Genomic DNA, 17,511 nt, shown 5'->3' on the forward strand with positions numbered 1-17,511 from the left:
GTTACAGAGACACCGTCTTATAGGTGGCAAGCTGTTGATTGAAATGTTACAGGGCACATGACTGGAATAGGGGCTCATGATTCTGAAAGAAGACATCTGACCTCAAGGAACAAGTTTCTCATGTAGCTCACCCCTGTAATCCCAGAGCTCTGAAGCAGAAGAATCATCGAGTTTAAAACCAGTCTAGGCTATAGAGTAAGACCCTGTTCCCCCTCAAACACAGCCTTGGATAAGACATACATCGGGTTTTACAAGCAACTTCCCTTTGTGTTCAGTAGTTTTTAGACAGTGCTTTATTAAGTCCATTTAACATCTGGTGCCTTCCCAGAGTTTCTGGGCCCAGGTCCAGCCCAGCCCCACAAAGACACCAGCTCCCAGGACAAGGGTGATAGCCAGCAGGAGGAGGAGTACCCAGAGCAGGGGTCTTGAACTTGAGTTCCTGGGGGAGCCTGTCAGAGAAAGGATGGGGAAGGTCCACCTGGAGCTGTCTGTCAGGCAGATAAGGGGCTGGGCTATCTTAGTTCCTCATCTAGTGGAGTTACACCACCTCAGAGCTTCCCTGTTTCCTGTTTCATCAGCATTTTTAGAGAGAAGGCATGGCCTTTGGGGCACCCCAAACCCCGGTACCTGAAGGCTCGAGTTTAGCAGCGTCCTCAAAGCCCACTGCTCCTGGAGAACTCACAATGTCCAAGGCCTGATTAGTGCCATTGTGGTGACCAGAGGATCGGCGGTTCCCTGCCAAGGAGGAAAGCTGTCTGGCTTCCAGCTCCCGGTGGTCTGAGAGCCACAGGTCTAAGGTTGCATCAGAGAACAAATAACACCACCCCCAGCCAGACTCACTTGCCATCCCAGAGTCACAGATAGTAGAGCATGCCTTGGGCCCCTCAGGGTAGCAGACAGAGGCACTACAGAAGAAATAGACCTGGTACAAAGAAAGCCAGTCAAGGGGTGGACTAGTTTTGTACAGCCGGACTAGCAACACAGAGGCAGGGGTGAAGGATTCGGGTGCAGGACTGTGTTAGTGCAGGGAGAGACATGGGCAAGCAGACTAAGACCACAGCTGCCTCATACTGGTGGGCATACAAATTGTGTTGTTCCCAATTTGGACCTCAGATCTTCCTCTTCCTGAGAGCCCAGACTTGCAGAAGACATCCCCTGCAAGGCAGGAACTGCTGCCTCCAAGAGAGCTACAGTCCTTTGCCTGTCCTCTGCCCTCTGCCCCTAGGAGCAGAACTCTTAGGAGGCAGGGTGTTTTCTTCCCACACACCCAGCTCAAAGGAGGTGAGGTTTGGCCACAGAGCCAGACAACATATGTCTGCTCTCTTCTCTGTACCCCTGAAGATAATACCTGGAGGCAGAGTCAAGGCACCAGTGCTCCCAGGACACAGCCCAGGGGAGGTGACCAGAGGCAGCACCGTAGACCTCAGCCATGACACCCTCCACGTAGCAGGCCAGTGCCTCTTGGCTTGGGAGGCAGCACACAGGCAAGGTGGGAGCGATGCCACCCTGCGTCACCCTCAGCTCTGCCTACCAGTGGAACCAGTCCACACCTGATCAGTTAAGGGCAGTGATTTAGACATGAGAGCTCTGTGAACAGTGTGTAACTGGCAGGATGTGCGATGAAGCACGGGTTGGACCGTACTAGTGTGTTACCTACGGTGCTGTTTGTACACCATACAGAAAAAACCCAAGGTTTAAACACCCTAATTGCATCCAACTTATCTTTTGGAGAAGTTGCTATGTTATAAACCAAAGCAGAAGAACAAGGAACACATTATCATTTCTAGAATCAGAAGTGAGGCCACACGAGAACACCACAACTGGGGTTCAGATTTAGGGTTGATTGTAGTCTCACTCTGTGTTTCCTTCCAACGTTTCTTTCGTACATGTGTGCATGCGTAGGGGACTGTGCATGCCACGGCACACATTTGAAGGTCAGAGAAAATTTTCGGAATCAGTTCACTCCTTCCATAATGTGACTCAACCCAGGGACTGAACCTAAGTCAGTAGCCTTGGCAACAGTTACCTCTCCCTGCTGAACCATCTTGTCAGCTACTTTCTTCCTTCTCTCCCAAGTTGTTAGTCATCTCTCCAATACCCCTTGCCTCCTACCCCTTGGTATTATCCACACTACTTGGTGAAAGCCAGCCCCTGTGCTGGAATCTTTGCATTAGCTTGTAGGGTGCCAGATGCGGTGACCTCCTAACTAGCACTCAACAAGGTGGGGTGGGACAGAGGAACACAAGGTCTTCCTACCAGTCCCCTAAGGGCATTCTGGGAACTGGAGTCAAGGAGAGTGAAGGTGGCAACGGTGAACCGCTGGTAGTGTGACCAGAAAGGCAGCTCTGTCCTGTCCAAGGCCACCATTTGTGTTCTGTAGTTGTCACCCCTGAAGGGACACCTAGATCAAAGAGAAGTCCAGAAGCCTCCTTAGGGAGGTGTGGATGGCAGGAAGCCCCCCTCCCCAGGGTGCAGCCTAGTCACTTGCTGCCACTTACCCATCTGACAGAATAGGCCACTGGGGCTGCTGGAAGGGGCTGGCAGTGGGAGTGGCCCAGCACTGGTGTAGTACCAGGACCAGGCTGGGGTCTGTTCTCTGCAGGAGACGGATCTCCACGTGGACTGGTTCCTGGAGCAATCTCACAAGGGGGTAGTCATCCTCCTGATAGAAGGAGCTGAAAGTCTTATCTGTGGGGAGAGGGGCTTAGGAGCTTAGGGCAGACTGTGTGCATCAGGCATTAGAGACAGGAGGAAAAAAAATCAGTGGGTGGGTGGGATTAGGGAGGGTGGCTGTACCCTTGGCAATCCTCAGCTCCAGCCGCAAGGGTCCAGACTGGGTCACAGGGGCAGGTGATGGGGGCGAGAAGATAGAAGCCTGGATGGGCAGGAAGTCACTGGCATTGAAGATACAGCGAACGTGAAGCCTGAAGTCCAAGAGCAAGAGGTTGGGGGAGGCCACATCTCAAGAGTTTAATCATCCACTTCCCAGCAAGGGATGCCAGGGACAGCATCCTCTGCTGGAGTAGAGATGCTTCTAGAGTCATCGCTGGGCCTGTGGACATCACTGTTCATCCTTCCTGCCCTTCTGCCTACTGCTCTACACAGGACAGCTTGAACTGGTTATCCCAGACCCTAGTCTAGGTGCCAAGTACCACAGTATCAAGACAGCAGGGCTCTTGTCCCGGCACTTGAAGTCTTTGAAGCCTGGTGGGAAGACCTGGATTGTGGAGCCAGGAACAACCATTTAATGCCTAAACCTCATTTATCCTCTTTGTAGCACTGAGAGGTTCTAGTGACGATTGTGTGAGGCCATAGACTCTCAGGGCCTGCTTTGCTTGCCTTTGCAGGTAGCCTAGCAATGTGTAGCTGTCTCCCTTGGAAACCTGAGTGCCACGTGGTCACCAATCCATGCCTCCGGGGTCTCAGGACGCCCACCGACGGTGTGTTTTGCAGCTGTAGTAAGTGCACTAGTTGTGAAGGTTCTGCCATCTTGTGTCCTTCTAGCCTAATCCCGACAGACTCCAGCTGTTCCCCTGCACTTCTCTGCTCCCTCTCCCCAAAGTCCCCAGTGCTGTGCTGAAACCGGCTGTCTTGAGTCCAAAAGCTTAAAACATGCTACAGACTGTGTCTCCGTCACTGGGCCATAAGTACTTTGTGTTAAAGCAAAGGACGTTTGTTCTCTGACACTAGTCTCACACCCTAACCCTGTGGCAGAGTGGGGGGAGGAAAGGGCTACCAGGCACCCACATGGACCCCAGGCACAGGCTTTGGACAGCCCATGACTGGTGTACTGGCTTTCTCTGGCAGAGCACACTGGCTAGCTCCCTTGCCCTGAAAGCTCAAAGCCAGGTGTAGCAAGGGCAGGCTCCCTTAGGGTCACCCCTGCTGTCACGGTAGGTAGCTGGGATGGTTGTGGCCCCTGAGCTAATTGGGTCCAGGAGGCCTCTCCCTCTAGGGTTCCTCTCCCAGTCCCTTCTACCCACCCTCAGATGCCTCAGACTGGGGTATAGTCTCCTCTGCGGTGTCACAATCTGGTGGCAACAACCACAGCTCCTTCCTGGGGCCTGGAAGGGATGCTGCCAAGTACTGAAACCTTAGTTCTTAGATAAAGGCAGGGCTCTTTGGGAGCCTGCTATTGGCTCTGCCTGGGCCGCATATACAGATAAGTGTGAAGGACTTAGCCTCTTATTTGCATGGTAGGGGAGTTCCAAGAGATTCACTAGCTCATTTAGGTCACAAGGCTAGGCAATACCAGAGTTAGGATTTGTCCCAGCTGCCTCCAAATCTGCGCTGAGTACTCCCGCACCTCACACCCAAGTCTGCAGCCCCACTACCACTCACCGGAAGACACTGTCCCGAGTGATGGAACCCTGCGGTCCCTTTTGGACATCGATGCTAGACACCAGCTGGTTCTCATAGATGAGCTGCTCCCCAACCACCTAAGGAGGAGGTAGTGAGTGGTGGGACTCACTTCCAGCTTGCAGCCTACCCCGACTGAGGAGGGAGGAGTAGCTAGCGGGTGAGGCCCCTCAAGTGACGGGACTCACCTCCAGCTCCGGTTTACTCCTACCTGGATTGTTGTTCCACAGAGGGTGAGGGGGACATGGAAGACCACGAAAGCACTTGTCTTCTGGGTTGGGGGGCATCCATTGGAGGCATAGGCCAGGCGGACATTGTTCAACGTGACCCTGTGGGTCAAGGCTGTTTCTTGGGACATGGCCAGAGTGAAGTAGCCACTTCGGAAACACTGGAGAGTGACTGGACAAAGGCAAATCAGAACACTGGGACTCAGAGTCTCTCAGTGCAGAGACCGGAGACGGGCTGCTGGCTGACAATTGATATTTCATCACTGGCGAGGAGTCAAGGGACCCGAATACTCTTCTTCCCTGTGTCAGCCTAAGCAAATGCCCCAATGAGCTGATGGAACAAAGGGCTGACGAGTGCCATAGAAGCTTCTATGTGACTTATCTAGTGCAGCTGTTTGAGATCTGGAGGTCAGGGACTGTGAGGAGGAACCTAGCAGTTCCCTGGGACAGCTGCTCTTCCCGCTGAGGGTGTCTGCCTGCACTCGGGAGCTGGACTTCCCTTAAACTGCCTGCAAGGCAGTTCAGTTAGGTGGAGGGGAGACTTCCCCCACCATGCCAGGAACATGCTTGGGATGAGAGGTTGTACCTGTGTTGCCGTAGTAACAGGGCACTTCTGTGGTGTTGTCATAGCAGCAGCCAGCCTGCTGACAGGCTTCCTTGGAACTACTTTTTAACATGCAGGGTATGTGCCCAGAGGCTACCTGGCACCGCTCCTGGGGCAGATGTGTTCCTAGGGTTGGTGACAGAGCCGTAAGAAAATGACTACTTAGAGCCCAAGGCTCCCAGGCACAGGCGTGTGCACACAGAACTCCCACGTACCTACAGAATCCAGCTTAGGCAATCCCCAGGGTCCCAAGGTGCCCCACTGGGGATGAGGCACAGTGGGTCCAGCGGGTCCGGGTCCCGGGGGTGGTGGAGTAGGAGTTGCATTTATGAAACTGTGCTCTGGGTACAATGTGCTGAGCAGAGTGTGGCCAGGCCCAGCCAAGGTGTGGCCAGAATTGGGGTGGGGGTCAAAAGTCTGAGGTGTAAAAGGCTGAGGTGTGGTGGGTGGAGCCAGGTAGGGGTCCGGAGTCCCAACGTGGTCTGCTTTGGGACAGATCAGAGTGACATCTTGTGCCATATCCACTTGGCCATTGGGTAGCACAGCTTGCACGAACACCCTCAGGTGGAACCGCCCATCCTGCAGGTGAGAGAGCCTTAGAGAGCAGCTGAGGGTGGCCACCTGGCACTGCAGGTGAGCGCTGGGCTAGAGGCCAGAGCCTGGAGCCTGGCTGTTGACCTGTATATCCAGCCCTGGAGTGGTTGCCACCTGGGGTGGCTTTGGTATTAATGGGAACTGAGCAGCTCTGATAGAGAGGGAGCTGATTGTGACATGTCTTAGGACCTAATCTGTCACCTGCCCACTCCTCCACCCATCGTAGGCTCCATTCTTCTGTCCATGAGGGGCTGTTAGCACAAGCTCCCTCTGTCCTCACAGGTGTGGCTCTGTCCTTACCTTCTCCAACACGTGGCAGCCTTTGTAGCCAGCTGAGAATACTGCGGGCTCCTGGGGCTCAGAGATGACCCAGTGGTAGCAGACAGAGCAGTTATTCACCTCAAACCGGTTCCCAAATTCGTCTGGAGGGTGGGAGTGGGGAGGAAAGCAAGTGCTGGAGAGGGAGAGGTTGCTGGGAGCCTCTGAAAATCTCTGGACAGAGGCAGGCTTGTTTCAGGACCTAGTTTTGCTTGCTAGCTTGGCTGCACACAGCCTTAGACAAGTGTCCTTCCCTATCTGGTTTCGCTTCTGCGGGAAGTTAAGTGGTCATTGGTTCTTGGTAGTGGGGATGAAGAGGGTTTACAATGTGTAAGGCGGTTCGGACACCTGAGAGTCTATGTTTAGTTATCCCCAGCTCTTGACTGAGGCCCAGGAGCCAGAACTTTCTTAGGCACATGTAATAAGGGGTGGAATGAGGGCAGAGTAAAAGAACAAAGCTTGCTTGTCTATTAACTGGCTCTTGCAGTCACTTGGGGATTCTGCTAGGTGCTCTTCTCAGAACAGTGGGCACCAACCACCCCCACCCTGTGGGCCTGCCCTGCACCTTTCCCTTTCAGTGCACAGTGCAAGTTGCGGGGGGACAGGGGGTCATCTTTGGCTATTTTGCAGATGTGGCTCTGAAGCTGCAGATTCAAGTTGTTGCACAGAGTCCCCGACACCTGTTCTCTATATTAGATCACATTCCTCAGGGCAATCAAATTCAGAGTGGTTTGTTGGCCTGGAGCTTTGAAGCCACGGGATAGGGCTGCCTTCCTCACAGCTGATCCCTGTACACAGGCGCCCGCCTGGGAGATTCTGCTCTGGTGGTTACCTCCCCATCTCTGTGTGGTGACGGGGCAAGAGGCTAGTGGCTGCGATCCTCTGATGGCCTCTACTCTTCCTGCTCTTGCTCCAGGAAAAGGGGTCTAGCTGCCTCCCTGCAGCAGGCTGGGCTTGGGACTGGGGCTGGGAGCTGAGACAGGCCTCTGGAGCACTCACCCAGCACCTTGAATCGGATAGTCTGGTTTGGCCTGGGGAGCACCAGCAGCTGCATACCCTGCACCCCACAGTCGTAGCTGTATCCACGGCCAGGCTTGGGGTGCAGATGCTGACTCAATCTCAGGGGAGCTGCCACCAGCAGCAGAAGCAGGGCCGCAAAGGAACCCCAGGTCATGATGGAGGCTCCTGCCAGCACACACCACAGACACCCACAACTCCTAGGACCTCCTTAGGAGGCAGGTCCTTATATGGATCAGGTAGTAAGGGGCAGCCTCTGAGGGCAGAGGAGATCCACCTGGGGGAGCAGCCACTTAGGCTACAAGGGGCTATGGAGAAACTCCTTCCCCTGAGGCAGCAGAAGGTACCTTCCATCCTAGGTCTATCAGAGATCTTCAGAAAAGCTGCTCTTGACCCCTCACCCAGTTTTCTGTGGCAGCTGGGACTTCTCAGGGATTTCTAGCCAAGACTTGCAGGCAGAACATAGGACAGCAGCTCCATTCCTGAATGCCTCAGTCTACTGGCTGGGAGTCTCCAAAGTCTCTCATGGGTGTGGGAGCTTCCTGTTCATGCATCCCTCCAGGATCGCCTTCCTGTCCTGGGCCTCAGGACCCTGGGAACTGAATGCAAGGTTACTTCCTGCCCCCATCCAACCCCAGCTCCTAGAAGAGCTGGCAGTGTGCAGGGTGGGGGCTGGTGAGCAGTCAGACCAGTGCTAACACCTTTCAGGGGCCTCTGGGCTTAGGCCGGGTTGTCGTTAGCTATCACAGGTGGACATCCTCTGTTTGAAAATGTGACATTCCAAATACACGAATATCTGAGATGTTCTGAGCACCAGGATGACAACAAAAGTGGAAATCTGGGAGCCCAAAAAGGCCAGTTCCTATAGCCGTACTGATGAATTTCTTGCATATCACCATAGAACCTCCACCTGGCGATAGATGAAGAAAATGACTGAGCCCCACATTGGAGCACCGGACTGAGCTCCCAAGGTCCTGATGAGGAGCAGAAGGAGGGAGAACATGAGAAAGAAAGTCAGGACTGTGAGGGGTGCGTTCACCCATGGAGGCAGTGGGACAGAACTAACGGGAGATCACCAACTCCAGTTGGAATGGGACTGATGGAACATGCGACCAAACCGGACTCTCTGAATGTGGCCGACGGTGGAGGCTGACTGAGAAGCTAAGGACAATGGCGCTGGGCTTTGATTCTTCTGCATGGACAGGCTCTGTGGGAGCCTTCTCAGCTTGGTTGATCACCTTCCTGGACCTGGGGGGAGTTGGGAGGACCTTGGTCTTAACGTAGAGTAGGGAACCCTGATGGCTCCTTGGCCTGGAGAGGGAGGGAGGGGGGGTATGGGTGGAGGGGAGGGGAGGGAAGGGGGAGGAAGAGGGAAGGAGATGGAAATTTTTAAATATAAAAAAATAAACAATGGGGAAAAAAGTGGAAATCTGTTCTTGACCTTGTGGTGGGTCACAGTTAATACACATATACACGTGCACACACACAATATGGTATAAATCACATTCCAGTTGCTAGGTCCACGTGTTAGTACATGCCTGCAAACCCAGCCCTTGGGAGGCTGTGGCATGAGGATCATGAGTTTGAGGCCAGCCTGGACGACAGAGGGAGATTTAGTCTTAAAAACAACAGCAAGCCAAACTGCCGCCACTAAGAATACCTTCAGGCTGTGTGCATACATAAAACATGTATGGGAAATAAATGAATAGTTTGTTTAAGGTGCCACCCCCAGGAGATTTCATTGTGACTATACAAACATTACCGTAACAATAAAAAAATATGAGGGCTAGGGAGGTGGCGCAGTGGGTGGGAGCGCTTGCTGTGCAAGTATGATGACCTGAGTTCGAATCCCTAGCACCCGTGTAAAAAGCCAGGGATTGGTAACCCATTACTCTTGGAACCAGAGATAAAAGGATTACTGGGGCCTTTTGGCTGCTAGCCTAGCTCCTGGTTCACTTTCCTGAGGGATTACAGCATAGGGTGATAAAGCAGGCTTGCCCGTTCATTTTTTTTTTCCCCACTTGACACACATTAGAGTCATCTGGGAAGAGGAAAGCGCAGCTGAAAAGATGCATCAGATTGGCCTGGAGGGGAATTTTCTTGGTTGATGATTGATGTAGGATGGCCCAGGCCACTGTGGGTGGTGCGTCCCCTGGGCAGGTAGTCCTGGGTTATCTAAAGAGTGAGGTGAGCGAGATATGAGGAGCAAGCTTGTAAGCAGTGCTTTTCCGTGGTTTCTTCTTGTCCTGACTTCCCTGCAAGCATAACATGAAATAAACCTTTTCTGCCCCAACTTGCTTTTGGCTGTGGTGTTTATTACAGTAGCAGAAACTAAACTAAGACAGCAGGGTACCAGGAGTCTTCCACTGGCCTCTACTTATGCATGAGGAAACACACACACACACACACACACACACACAAACACACAAATATGAAACACTTCTAGTTCCAAGCACTTCAGATAAGGGGTGCTTAAACATGATTAAATAAGCTAATAAGAATAGATAATGGAATTAATGTGACTTCCTACATAGCCACTCAGAAAGCTCAGGAGATGTGTCTACCAGGCTTATTGACAGTAATAAATGCTGATGTTTTTAGAAGGCAATAATTGCAAAGAAGGTGGTGAGGGCTTGCCAGTCACCTAACAGTATCTCAGTTCTCTCTTCAACAACTGTAAGAGATAACATCTATGAACACACGAGAATGAAGAGGTGGCTAGCAAGGCTGTGCCTGCTCCTCACTTTCCCCACATCCTCTGGGCGACAGTATCATTCTCACTTCAGGGCACTGATTCACCCAGAGCCCAGCAGAGTCTGAGCTCAGGAAAGGATGATAACACGGTCATTAGTGTTTGCAGTTTCCTTGCTCTGCCGAGATGGGGTGGTTAGTAGTAGGCTGGCTGCAATCTAGCTGTTATGGCTTCCCACCTGTGACCTGGGGATGCCATTTTTCCCCCAAGCCTTAGGCCTTTGGGAACTGCAGATAAATTGTGCTTATCTGGCAGGGTGAGCAAGAAGATTCAGAGAGCCCCATAATAGGTGTGCTGGATTCTATGCGGCAATAACTTAATGAATGACTTAATGCATGGCTCTGGTGGCCAGGCTGAGCTGGAGAAAGCTGGGGTGGGTGGCTGTTCCAGCAGAGAAGGGAGGAGCATCCAGCTGGAGTAGGGTGGGTTGGAATAGAGTTCCTGGAAGTGTTTTTGAAGGAAAGGTGACTTCAAGAACAGGGTGTTGGACAGGAGAGATGACTCTGTGGTTAAGACCGCTTGATGCTTTTGCAGAGCACCTGGATTCAGTTCCCAGGGCCCACATGGTTCTCAGCCACCTGTCTCTCCTGTTCCAGTGGCTCCAGTACTCTCTTCTGCCCTCAGTGGGCATCAGGCACATTTGTGCACATATGCAGATGCAGGAAAAATGCTCATATGCATTACATAAATAAATCAGTCTTAAAAAGATGAAGGAAAAAGAAATATTTCCAAGTTAAAAAAAAAGAAGGTGGGGGCTGAGGTCTGGAGATGTAGCTCAGCTGAGTGCTTGCCTAGCATGCCTGAGGTCCCGGGTTAAAATAAACTGGAGACTGTGGCGTACACCTGTAATCCAAGCACTTTTTTGAAGGTGGAGGCAGAAGGTTAAGGCCAGCCTGGGTTATGCAAGACTGAAATAACAACCAAACAAACTACACATACAAACCCCCCTAAAAAAAAAACCCAAACCCACAAACAAACAAACAAATAAAAAAAAAAACCCAAACCCACAAACAAACAAACAAATAAAAAAAAAAACCCAAACCACACACACATTCAGGGCGTGGTAGAAAAAAGGGATGGAGAGACTATGCAGAGAGGGAAAGCAGCCAGAAACATGAGAACAACGTTTTGTTTTCCTTTATTGTTTCAGTGCAAGGCAAGTACTCTACCATGAAGCCACATCTCCAGTTGTAAACCAGCCACTAAAAATAATCTCAGAGTTGGGCGGTGGTGGTGCACGCCTTTAATCCCAGCACTTGGGAGCAGAGGCAGGCGGATCTCTGTGAGCTCGAGGCCAGGCTGGTATACAAGAGCTAGTTCCAGGGCAGGCTCCAAAGCTGCAGAGAAACCCTGTCTTGAAAAACCAAAAAGTAAAAAATAATCTCAGGCTTTTCACGTTCATAGTAGAGAACTTCGTGTAGCCTTCTCCCACAGCCATCTAGCCCTGGCTTTCTCCGAGTATCTGTATGCGTATATGTGTGCACACAGACATTTTCTTCTGTGCTATTGGAGAGCTGTGCAAATGGACTCTTCTTCACGTCTTGTCATGTACACTAGTTATGTATGTTGGTAAGTTGTCACATGCTGTACTGTTTGAGCTCACTGAGAGGCTGGCTCTGGAAGTGGGGTTGCCCTCCTCCCATTCAGACCCAAACATGTTTATGTCAAGTGTTCCCCAAACTTCCCTGACCTGGGTTAGGCTGGTCTTCTAACTCTCTCAAGGAGAAAGGAAAAGAGCAAACAGCCCAGGAATAAAAACAGGGCACCCTGAAGACTAGCTGGCCTGTAAAGTGTTTCCAGAGGAGGCTGCCACTGCTTACCCCATAACATAGAAACGCCTGCTGTGAGAAAGAGAAGGTGGTTGCCGGTGTACAGAGTGGTGTGCGCTGCCCCAACTCTAACACCCCTGTTTAGCAGGGCTCCGCAGGTGGTTTCTGCTGAGGTCTCACCTGCTGGGTTTGAAGGTAGAATCTGCTGCTAATTGGTTCTTGCTTTGGAAGTTTCAACCAGGTGGGGCTTCTGTGCGCTGCTCCGGACTCTTTGAATTGGGAATTGTCTGCCTCAGTGGGGTTTCCTCAGTCATTTCCTGCTGGAAGTCTGTAATCCCCGGATCTGAAGACCTCCTGTTTGTTTTTTCTCTCTCTCATTTGGGCGACAGCGCTCATCTCTGTGGGATGCTCTGATGCCTGACTTGAGGATGTTTTATTATCTGTTGCTGCTCTTCATCTGCTCCTCATTGTTTATTCTTTTCCTTTTGGGGTTTACACTTAAACACACTCATTCAAAGCCAAGAGCACAGCTACCATAGACCACTCTTCAGACTGTACAAAACACCTCTAATACTTGAATGGACATTTTCTTTTAAAAGGATGTATCTAAAGTAAACTGATCAAAATCAGGAAATTACTGGTTGAAGCTCATTTGTCTAATCTATAAACTTTATCATGTAACATTTGTTCTGATAAAGACTCAGGTGAAGGCCGGGCGATGGTGGCGCACGCCTTTAATCCCAGCACTCGGGAGGCAGAGGCAGGGGGATCTCTGTGAGTTCGAGACCAGCCTGGTCTACAGAGCTAGTTCCAGGACAGGCTCCAAAGCCACAGAGAAACCCTGTCTCGAAAAACCAAAAAAAAAAAAAAAAAAAAAAAAAAAAAAAAACAAAACAAAACCCCCAAAAAAGACTCAAGTGAGTCTCTCTCTCTCTCTCTCTCTCTCTCTCTCTCTCTCTCTCTCTCTCTCTCTCTCTCTCTCTCTCTCTCTCTCTCTCTCTCTCTCTCTTTGCTCTCTGTGTGTGTGTGTCTTGTCATTCACATCCTTGACTTTTGGACCAGCTACTTGGCTGTGTGAATTTGCCTGATGTTTTCACCGATTAGGCTAGGGAATTGGATTACACCAAACACTGACTGCTTACGTGAGGTATTTATTTTCTCACAGTTTAAGAGACTGCAAGACCAAAGTGGAGATAGCAGTGGGTCTGGTTCCTTCTGAGGCCTCTCCTCTCCTGGGTCTGCCGCTGCCTAACTTCTTGCCTTGCTCTGGCATTGATCTTCCCTATGTGTGTGAATTCCTCATGTCCCTTTGGGTGCCCCAGCTTCCTGCTTTATAAGGACATTGGCCAGATTACATTCAGTTCCTCAGGTCACTGGGTTTAAATAGTGGCTGCTAGGTTTCTCTATAAAAAGTTATCAGGACTCTACACAGTTGTCAAGAATCTTAGAAGTAGATGCTGAGATATTGTGCACACATTCTGCCCCTCCTGGGACATTTCTGTCTTAAGTGTGGAGCGGGGTCAATGCATGGGTCCTCTGGCTCCAATGTCCCTCCTTCATCTACTGCCTTCCTGTTGTGTGGTGAGCACTCTTCTCACAGTTAGGTACAATGAAGGCAGAAACTAAAGCGTGGACAAACCTGAATTTTGTCTGGTGTTCATTGCTATGCGTGAGCAGAATAACGAGGGAGGTCACGTAACCACTCTTCTCTCCTCTCCAGATAAAAAAGAATGAAAATAGTAGTGGCCGGTGTTATTCTTTTGGTCCCCGCCCCTTTCCACGCCCACTCCCAGCGACCTCTGGTCTCTTGGAGTCATCCTGAATCTTTTCCCTCTCTCTCTCTTTTCACTGCCCCCCTTTTGCGTGTGCACACGCGTCCCCCCTCCCTCCCTCCCTCCCTCCCTCTCTCTCTCTCTCTCTCTCTCTCTCTCTCTCTCTCTTAATAAAGCTTTATGTCTATTTTCTGTGTCTGCCGTTAACCCGCCGCTGCACCGCCTGTTCACCCGCCACCCTGGTCACACGTGTTCCGCAGGTCTCCTCGCAGCTACGCGCAGCTGCCCAGCTACTAAGTCTTTAAGAATAAAAGCCGGGGTAGAATTAAATGATACCCAGAGAGGTGTTTTCTGACTGTGGGCCCTTGGAAACAGGAAGCAGAAGAAACGATAGCTGGCTCACTGCCCAGGCATATGCTGTTTGTTTGGATCTTGAATGTCCTTCAGAGGACAGGTGCCAGAGGCTTGGTTGCCAGCCTGTGGCACTGTTGGGAGAGTACTAGACCCTTTAGGTGTGAGGGTAGGGTAGAAGACACTCAAGGTGTGACCTTGATAAGGACATAGGGACCCCAGTCTTTGTTCTCGCTCTGCTTCTTGGCTTCATGAGGGAAGTGGTTTTGCTGTCAGGATGATCCGCCTCACAGCAGCCCCAAGACAATGGGGTGATGAACCGCGGAATGGTAGCTCTGGATAGTGAGGTAAAATGCAAAACCTTGCTCCTCATGAGTTGACTTTATTCAGATGCCTCATCACAGCCATGAAGAGCAGACTCACGCAGATGCCTTTGAGAAAATGGCCCCAAACCATCCTGGTTACAATTCCACAAACCTTGTAAGCCTTCCGGGGCACCAGGGATCCAGCTGCTCAATCCGCTAACTGGAGGCTGTTGGACATGTCTCTCATCTACTCTGTGACTTGCTTCCCTCCTCTGTAAATGGGGAGCGTGACTGTGCTCAATTCATAGGGTTGCTAGGAAGAGGTTTTCTTTATTCAGCTATAGACTGGCTGGCCTTGAACTCAGGCTTTTTCTAACTCAGCCTCTCCAGTGCTACAATTACAGGTATGAGCCCAAATGCCCAGGCTTCAATAAAAATTTTTACTTATTTATATTTATGTATTTTTGTTTTTTTGAAACAGGGTCTCACTCTGTACCCCTGACTGGGTTGGAACAGGCTGCATAGCCCAGGTTAGCCCTAATTTGTGATATTCCTTCAACTGCTCTCTCCAAGTGGTTGGGATTACAGGAGTCTCTCACTATATTTGTCTTTTTATCTTAATTAATAGTTAATTAATTTTGTATGTGTGCGCACATGTACCATGGCATATATGTGGAGGTTAGAGGTCACCTTGGGAGGTGTCAGTTCTCTTCTACCTTGAGGGTCCTAGGAATTGAACTCAGACTATCAGGCTTGGCAGCAGACCTCTTGACCTATAGTTTTTATTTTTATTTATTGGTTTATTGAGTCAAGAGCTCACTATTTAGCTCTGGCTGTCCTGGAACTCACCATGTAGTCCAGGCTGGCCTCAAATTCAGAGATCTGCCTGCCTCTGCCTTCCAAGTGTTGGGGTTAAAGGAGTGTGCCACCCCACACAGTGTGCTTACCTTTAAAAAGTGCACTTTGCTTCCTTTCTCTCCTTCTTCCTTCTTCTCCAAGACAAAGTTTTACTATGTAGTCCTGGCTGGTTGGGAACTGGCCACGTAGACCAGGCTGGCCTTGAACTCACAGAGATCCTCCTGCCTCCACCTCCTCAGTGCTAGGATTAAAGGACCCGGGATGCAGTTCAGCTTCTTTCTCTTTTATTCCTAGGTTTTAATTGTGTGCATAGGCATGTGTTTGTGTGTGGATTTGTGGGTGTGAGTTCAGTGCCTGCAGCCCCTGCAGAGGGTGTTGGAGCCCATGGAGCTGGAGTTACCGGTGGTAGTGAGTCACTTGACATGAATGCTGGCAATCAAACTTGGGACCTCGAGAGATCAATACTGGGCCATCTCTCGTTGCCTAATCTGTACAGTGAGACTGAGAATGAGGTGTGGTGGTAGAGGCCCGTGACCCCAGCGTTTGGGAGGTGGAGGGAGGATGGTCAGGAGCTCAGCATGAGTTTGAGGCCAACCTGGGCTACATGAGATCTTGTCTCAACAAACCAATAATAATAAACGAACATATCTGGATGCAGTGAGATTTGAGAATCATTTATCTGCACCTTTCATCTTACCGGCTTACTCAGCTCAAACCAGTGGCAGAAGGAGGATCCCAGAGGAGCATGGCTGGGAGAGATCAGCCTATGGCAGTCACGGGGCCTTTCTGACAACTTCACTTCAGACTTCTCTGGCTTCCAGATTACATGAGAATAATATCTACTGTCAAAAGCCCTCAAGTGCATGATGATTTGTTATGACATCACTTAGCAACTAGTATCTGGCTGTTGGTCTGGAGAGGATTAAACTGTAAGTTCTCCTCCTTTTCCCCTAAGGCTGGCCTTAAATCCCTATGTAGCAGAGCTCATATGGGGGGGTGGGGAAGGCCGAGGGATGCGTGGGCTACTGACCATGTGAGGTGGGAGTCTCTTTCCATGGTTGGTAGTAGCTTGGTGCCCCCTATCAGTCTCCCACAAGATGTCATATAGAATCCCACCAAGCCACTCCTCTGTGGGGTATGGGCACCTCCAGGACCTGCCGAGCTGGGGCTAGAAGATTTAGAGTTTCCTGACTGTTTCTCACTTCCTCTTTGGTTGACTTCTTTAAGAGTGGCAAGAAAGGAACTCATAAAACCTGCTTCCTAATGCAGGGCCCCAGAGAGGAAGCTTGGCTCTGCTGGGAGACTGCACTCTCCTCTTTCCCCCATCGCGAGTGTGAAGCACGGGGTGTTTTCAGAAGGTGAAGACATGGGTGGGCTTTCCAGGCAGCAAGATCCAGGCAAAAACAAGAGGCAGGGAGAAGGGTAGGGTAGTTGAGTGTGGAGAACAGGATACAGGGGCTGGGGAGACACAGTGCTAGATTCAGAGGGGCCGTGGATACCCCTGCTAGGTATCTGGAATACACCTCACACAGAGCTCTCCAGGACTAGGAAACCATAGACTCTGATTCTGCAAGGCAGAAGAGAGTGCTGGGGCCCCGCTGGCCTGCTGCCTGGTATTCCTGTAACACTGAGCTGGACGCCATGAAGAAGTGCTACATTCAGGAACCAGGACCGGAGGTGGTGGATCTGGCGAGGGAGTGGGTGGGAGGGTAGGCAATATCTTTCTGCAGGTGTCAGGGATCACAGACATGGAACCAGGCTTGTGGTGGGACTGAAGGCCTCCTCCTCCCTGTTTCCGAGCTGCACAGGGAAGCGAGGCCAACACAAAGCTGCGACATCAACCCTGCCCTTCAGGTCAAGGCCACTGACTTAAGCCATTCTTTCCAGCTAATCTGTCACTCTTTCAGGGCAGTTATAGCCACTCAGTCATGCCACCAGGCAGGCTGAGCCCCACTGATGTGCCACATCTTGACAACACTAAGACAACCATAGTGGCTAGCCATGGTGGCCTCCCTTTGGGCCAGGCTGGGACCAGGCACTTACTTGGCTCTTTAGGGCCAGGACCCAGGTACAGAGAGAAGTGGCTTTGTCTAACATGCTGCTCCTACACAGGCTTTGGAGCCTCACATTCTTGCTACAATGGCTTAGTCCTTTTTGTGGTTTGTGTGATCTCCTGACCAGTAGCAACAGCCCCTCCCCTAGCTTGACAAATACAGATTCCCAGGCTGCACACAAGTCTTCCTGGGTCAGACATCCTAGCAGATAAGGCAGACCTAGATACTTGGCTTTATCCAGAGCTGTAACGTGTGTGTGTGTGTGTGATGGTGTGGTGTATGTACGTGTTTGTGTGGGCATGTGCACACACATGGTGGAGGCCTGAGCAGCACACTGGTGTCTTCCTCTCTCATACCCTGTTTGCCTCGAGCCAGGGTCTCTCACTGAATCAGAAGCTCGAGGGTTCGACTTACGCTAGTTGGCCAGAGAGCTCTCAGGATTTGTCGCAGCCTCTCAGTGCTGGGCTTACAGGTATGCACAACCACACCTGGCTGTTTTTTTTTTCTTGGTTTTTCTCAGTGTAGTTCTGA

General features: G+C 51.0%; 1 protein-coding gene across 1 annotated transcript; it reads right to left on the reverse strand.

Moving 5' to 3' along the window:
* Positions 1-306: 306 nt before the first annotated feature.
* Zp1 (zona pellucida glycoprotein 1) lies at positions 307-7,276 on the reverse strand. Its single transcript, XM_038314314.1, has 12 exons — positions 7,102-7,276; positions 6,085-6,206; positions 5,406-5,769; positions 5,173-5,316; positions 4,571-4,758; positions 4,342-4,439; positions 2,797-2,924; positions 2,499-2,688; positions 2,257-2,401; positions 841-922; positions 628-735; positions 307-449 (listed from the first exon to the last, which is right to left on the reverse strand). The coding sequence occupies exons 1-12, from the start codon at positions 7,274-7,276 to the stop codon at positions 307-309; spliced, it is 1,887 nt and encodes a 628-aa protein (XP_038170242.1).
* Between the last annotated feature and the right edge of the window lie 10,235 nt (positions 7,277-17,511).

Source organism: Arvicola amphibius, chromosome 1 (genome assembly GCF_903992535.2).
Source record: "Arvicola amphibius chromosome 1, mArvAmp1.2, whole genome shotgun sequence".
NCBI classification, from domain to species: domain Eukaryota; kingdom Metazoa; phylum Chordata; class Mammalia; order Rodentia; family Cricetidae; genus Arvicola; species Arvicola amphibius.

Coding starts and splice junctions, on each gene's coding strand:
- Zp1 (XM_038314314.1), bottom strand. CDS start 7,276: ATGACCTGGGGTTCCTTTGCGGCCCTGCTTCTGCTGCTGGTGGCAGCT. Junction 4,440..4,570: donor TCTGTGGAACAACAATCCAG/GTAGGAGTAAAC, acceptor CCTCCTCCTTAG/GTGGTTGGGGAGCAGCTCAT. Junction 2,402..2,498: donor TGGCCTATTCTGTCAGATGG/GTAAGTGGCAGC, acceptor TCTTTGATCTAG/GTGTCCCTTCAGGGGTGACA.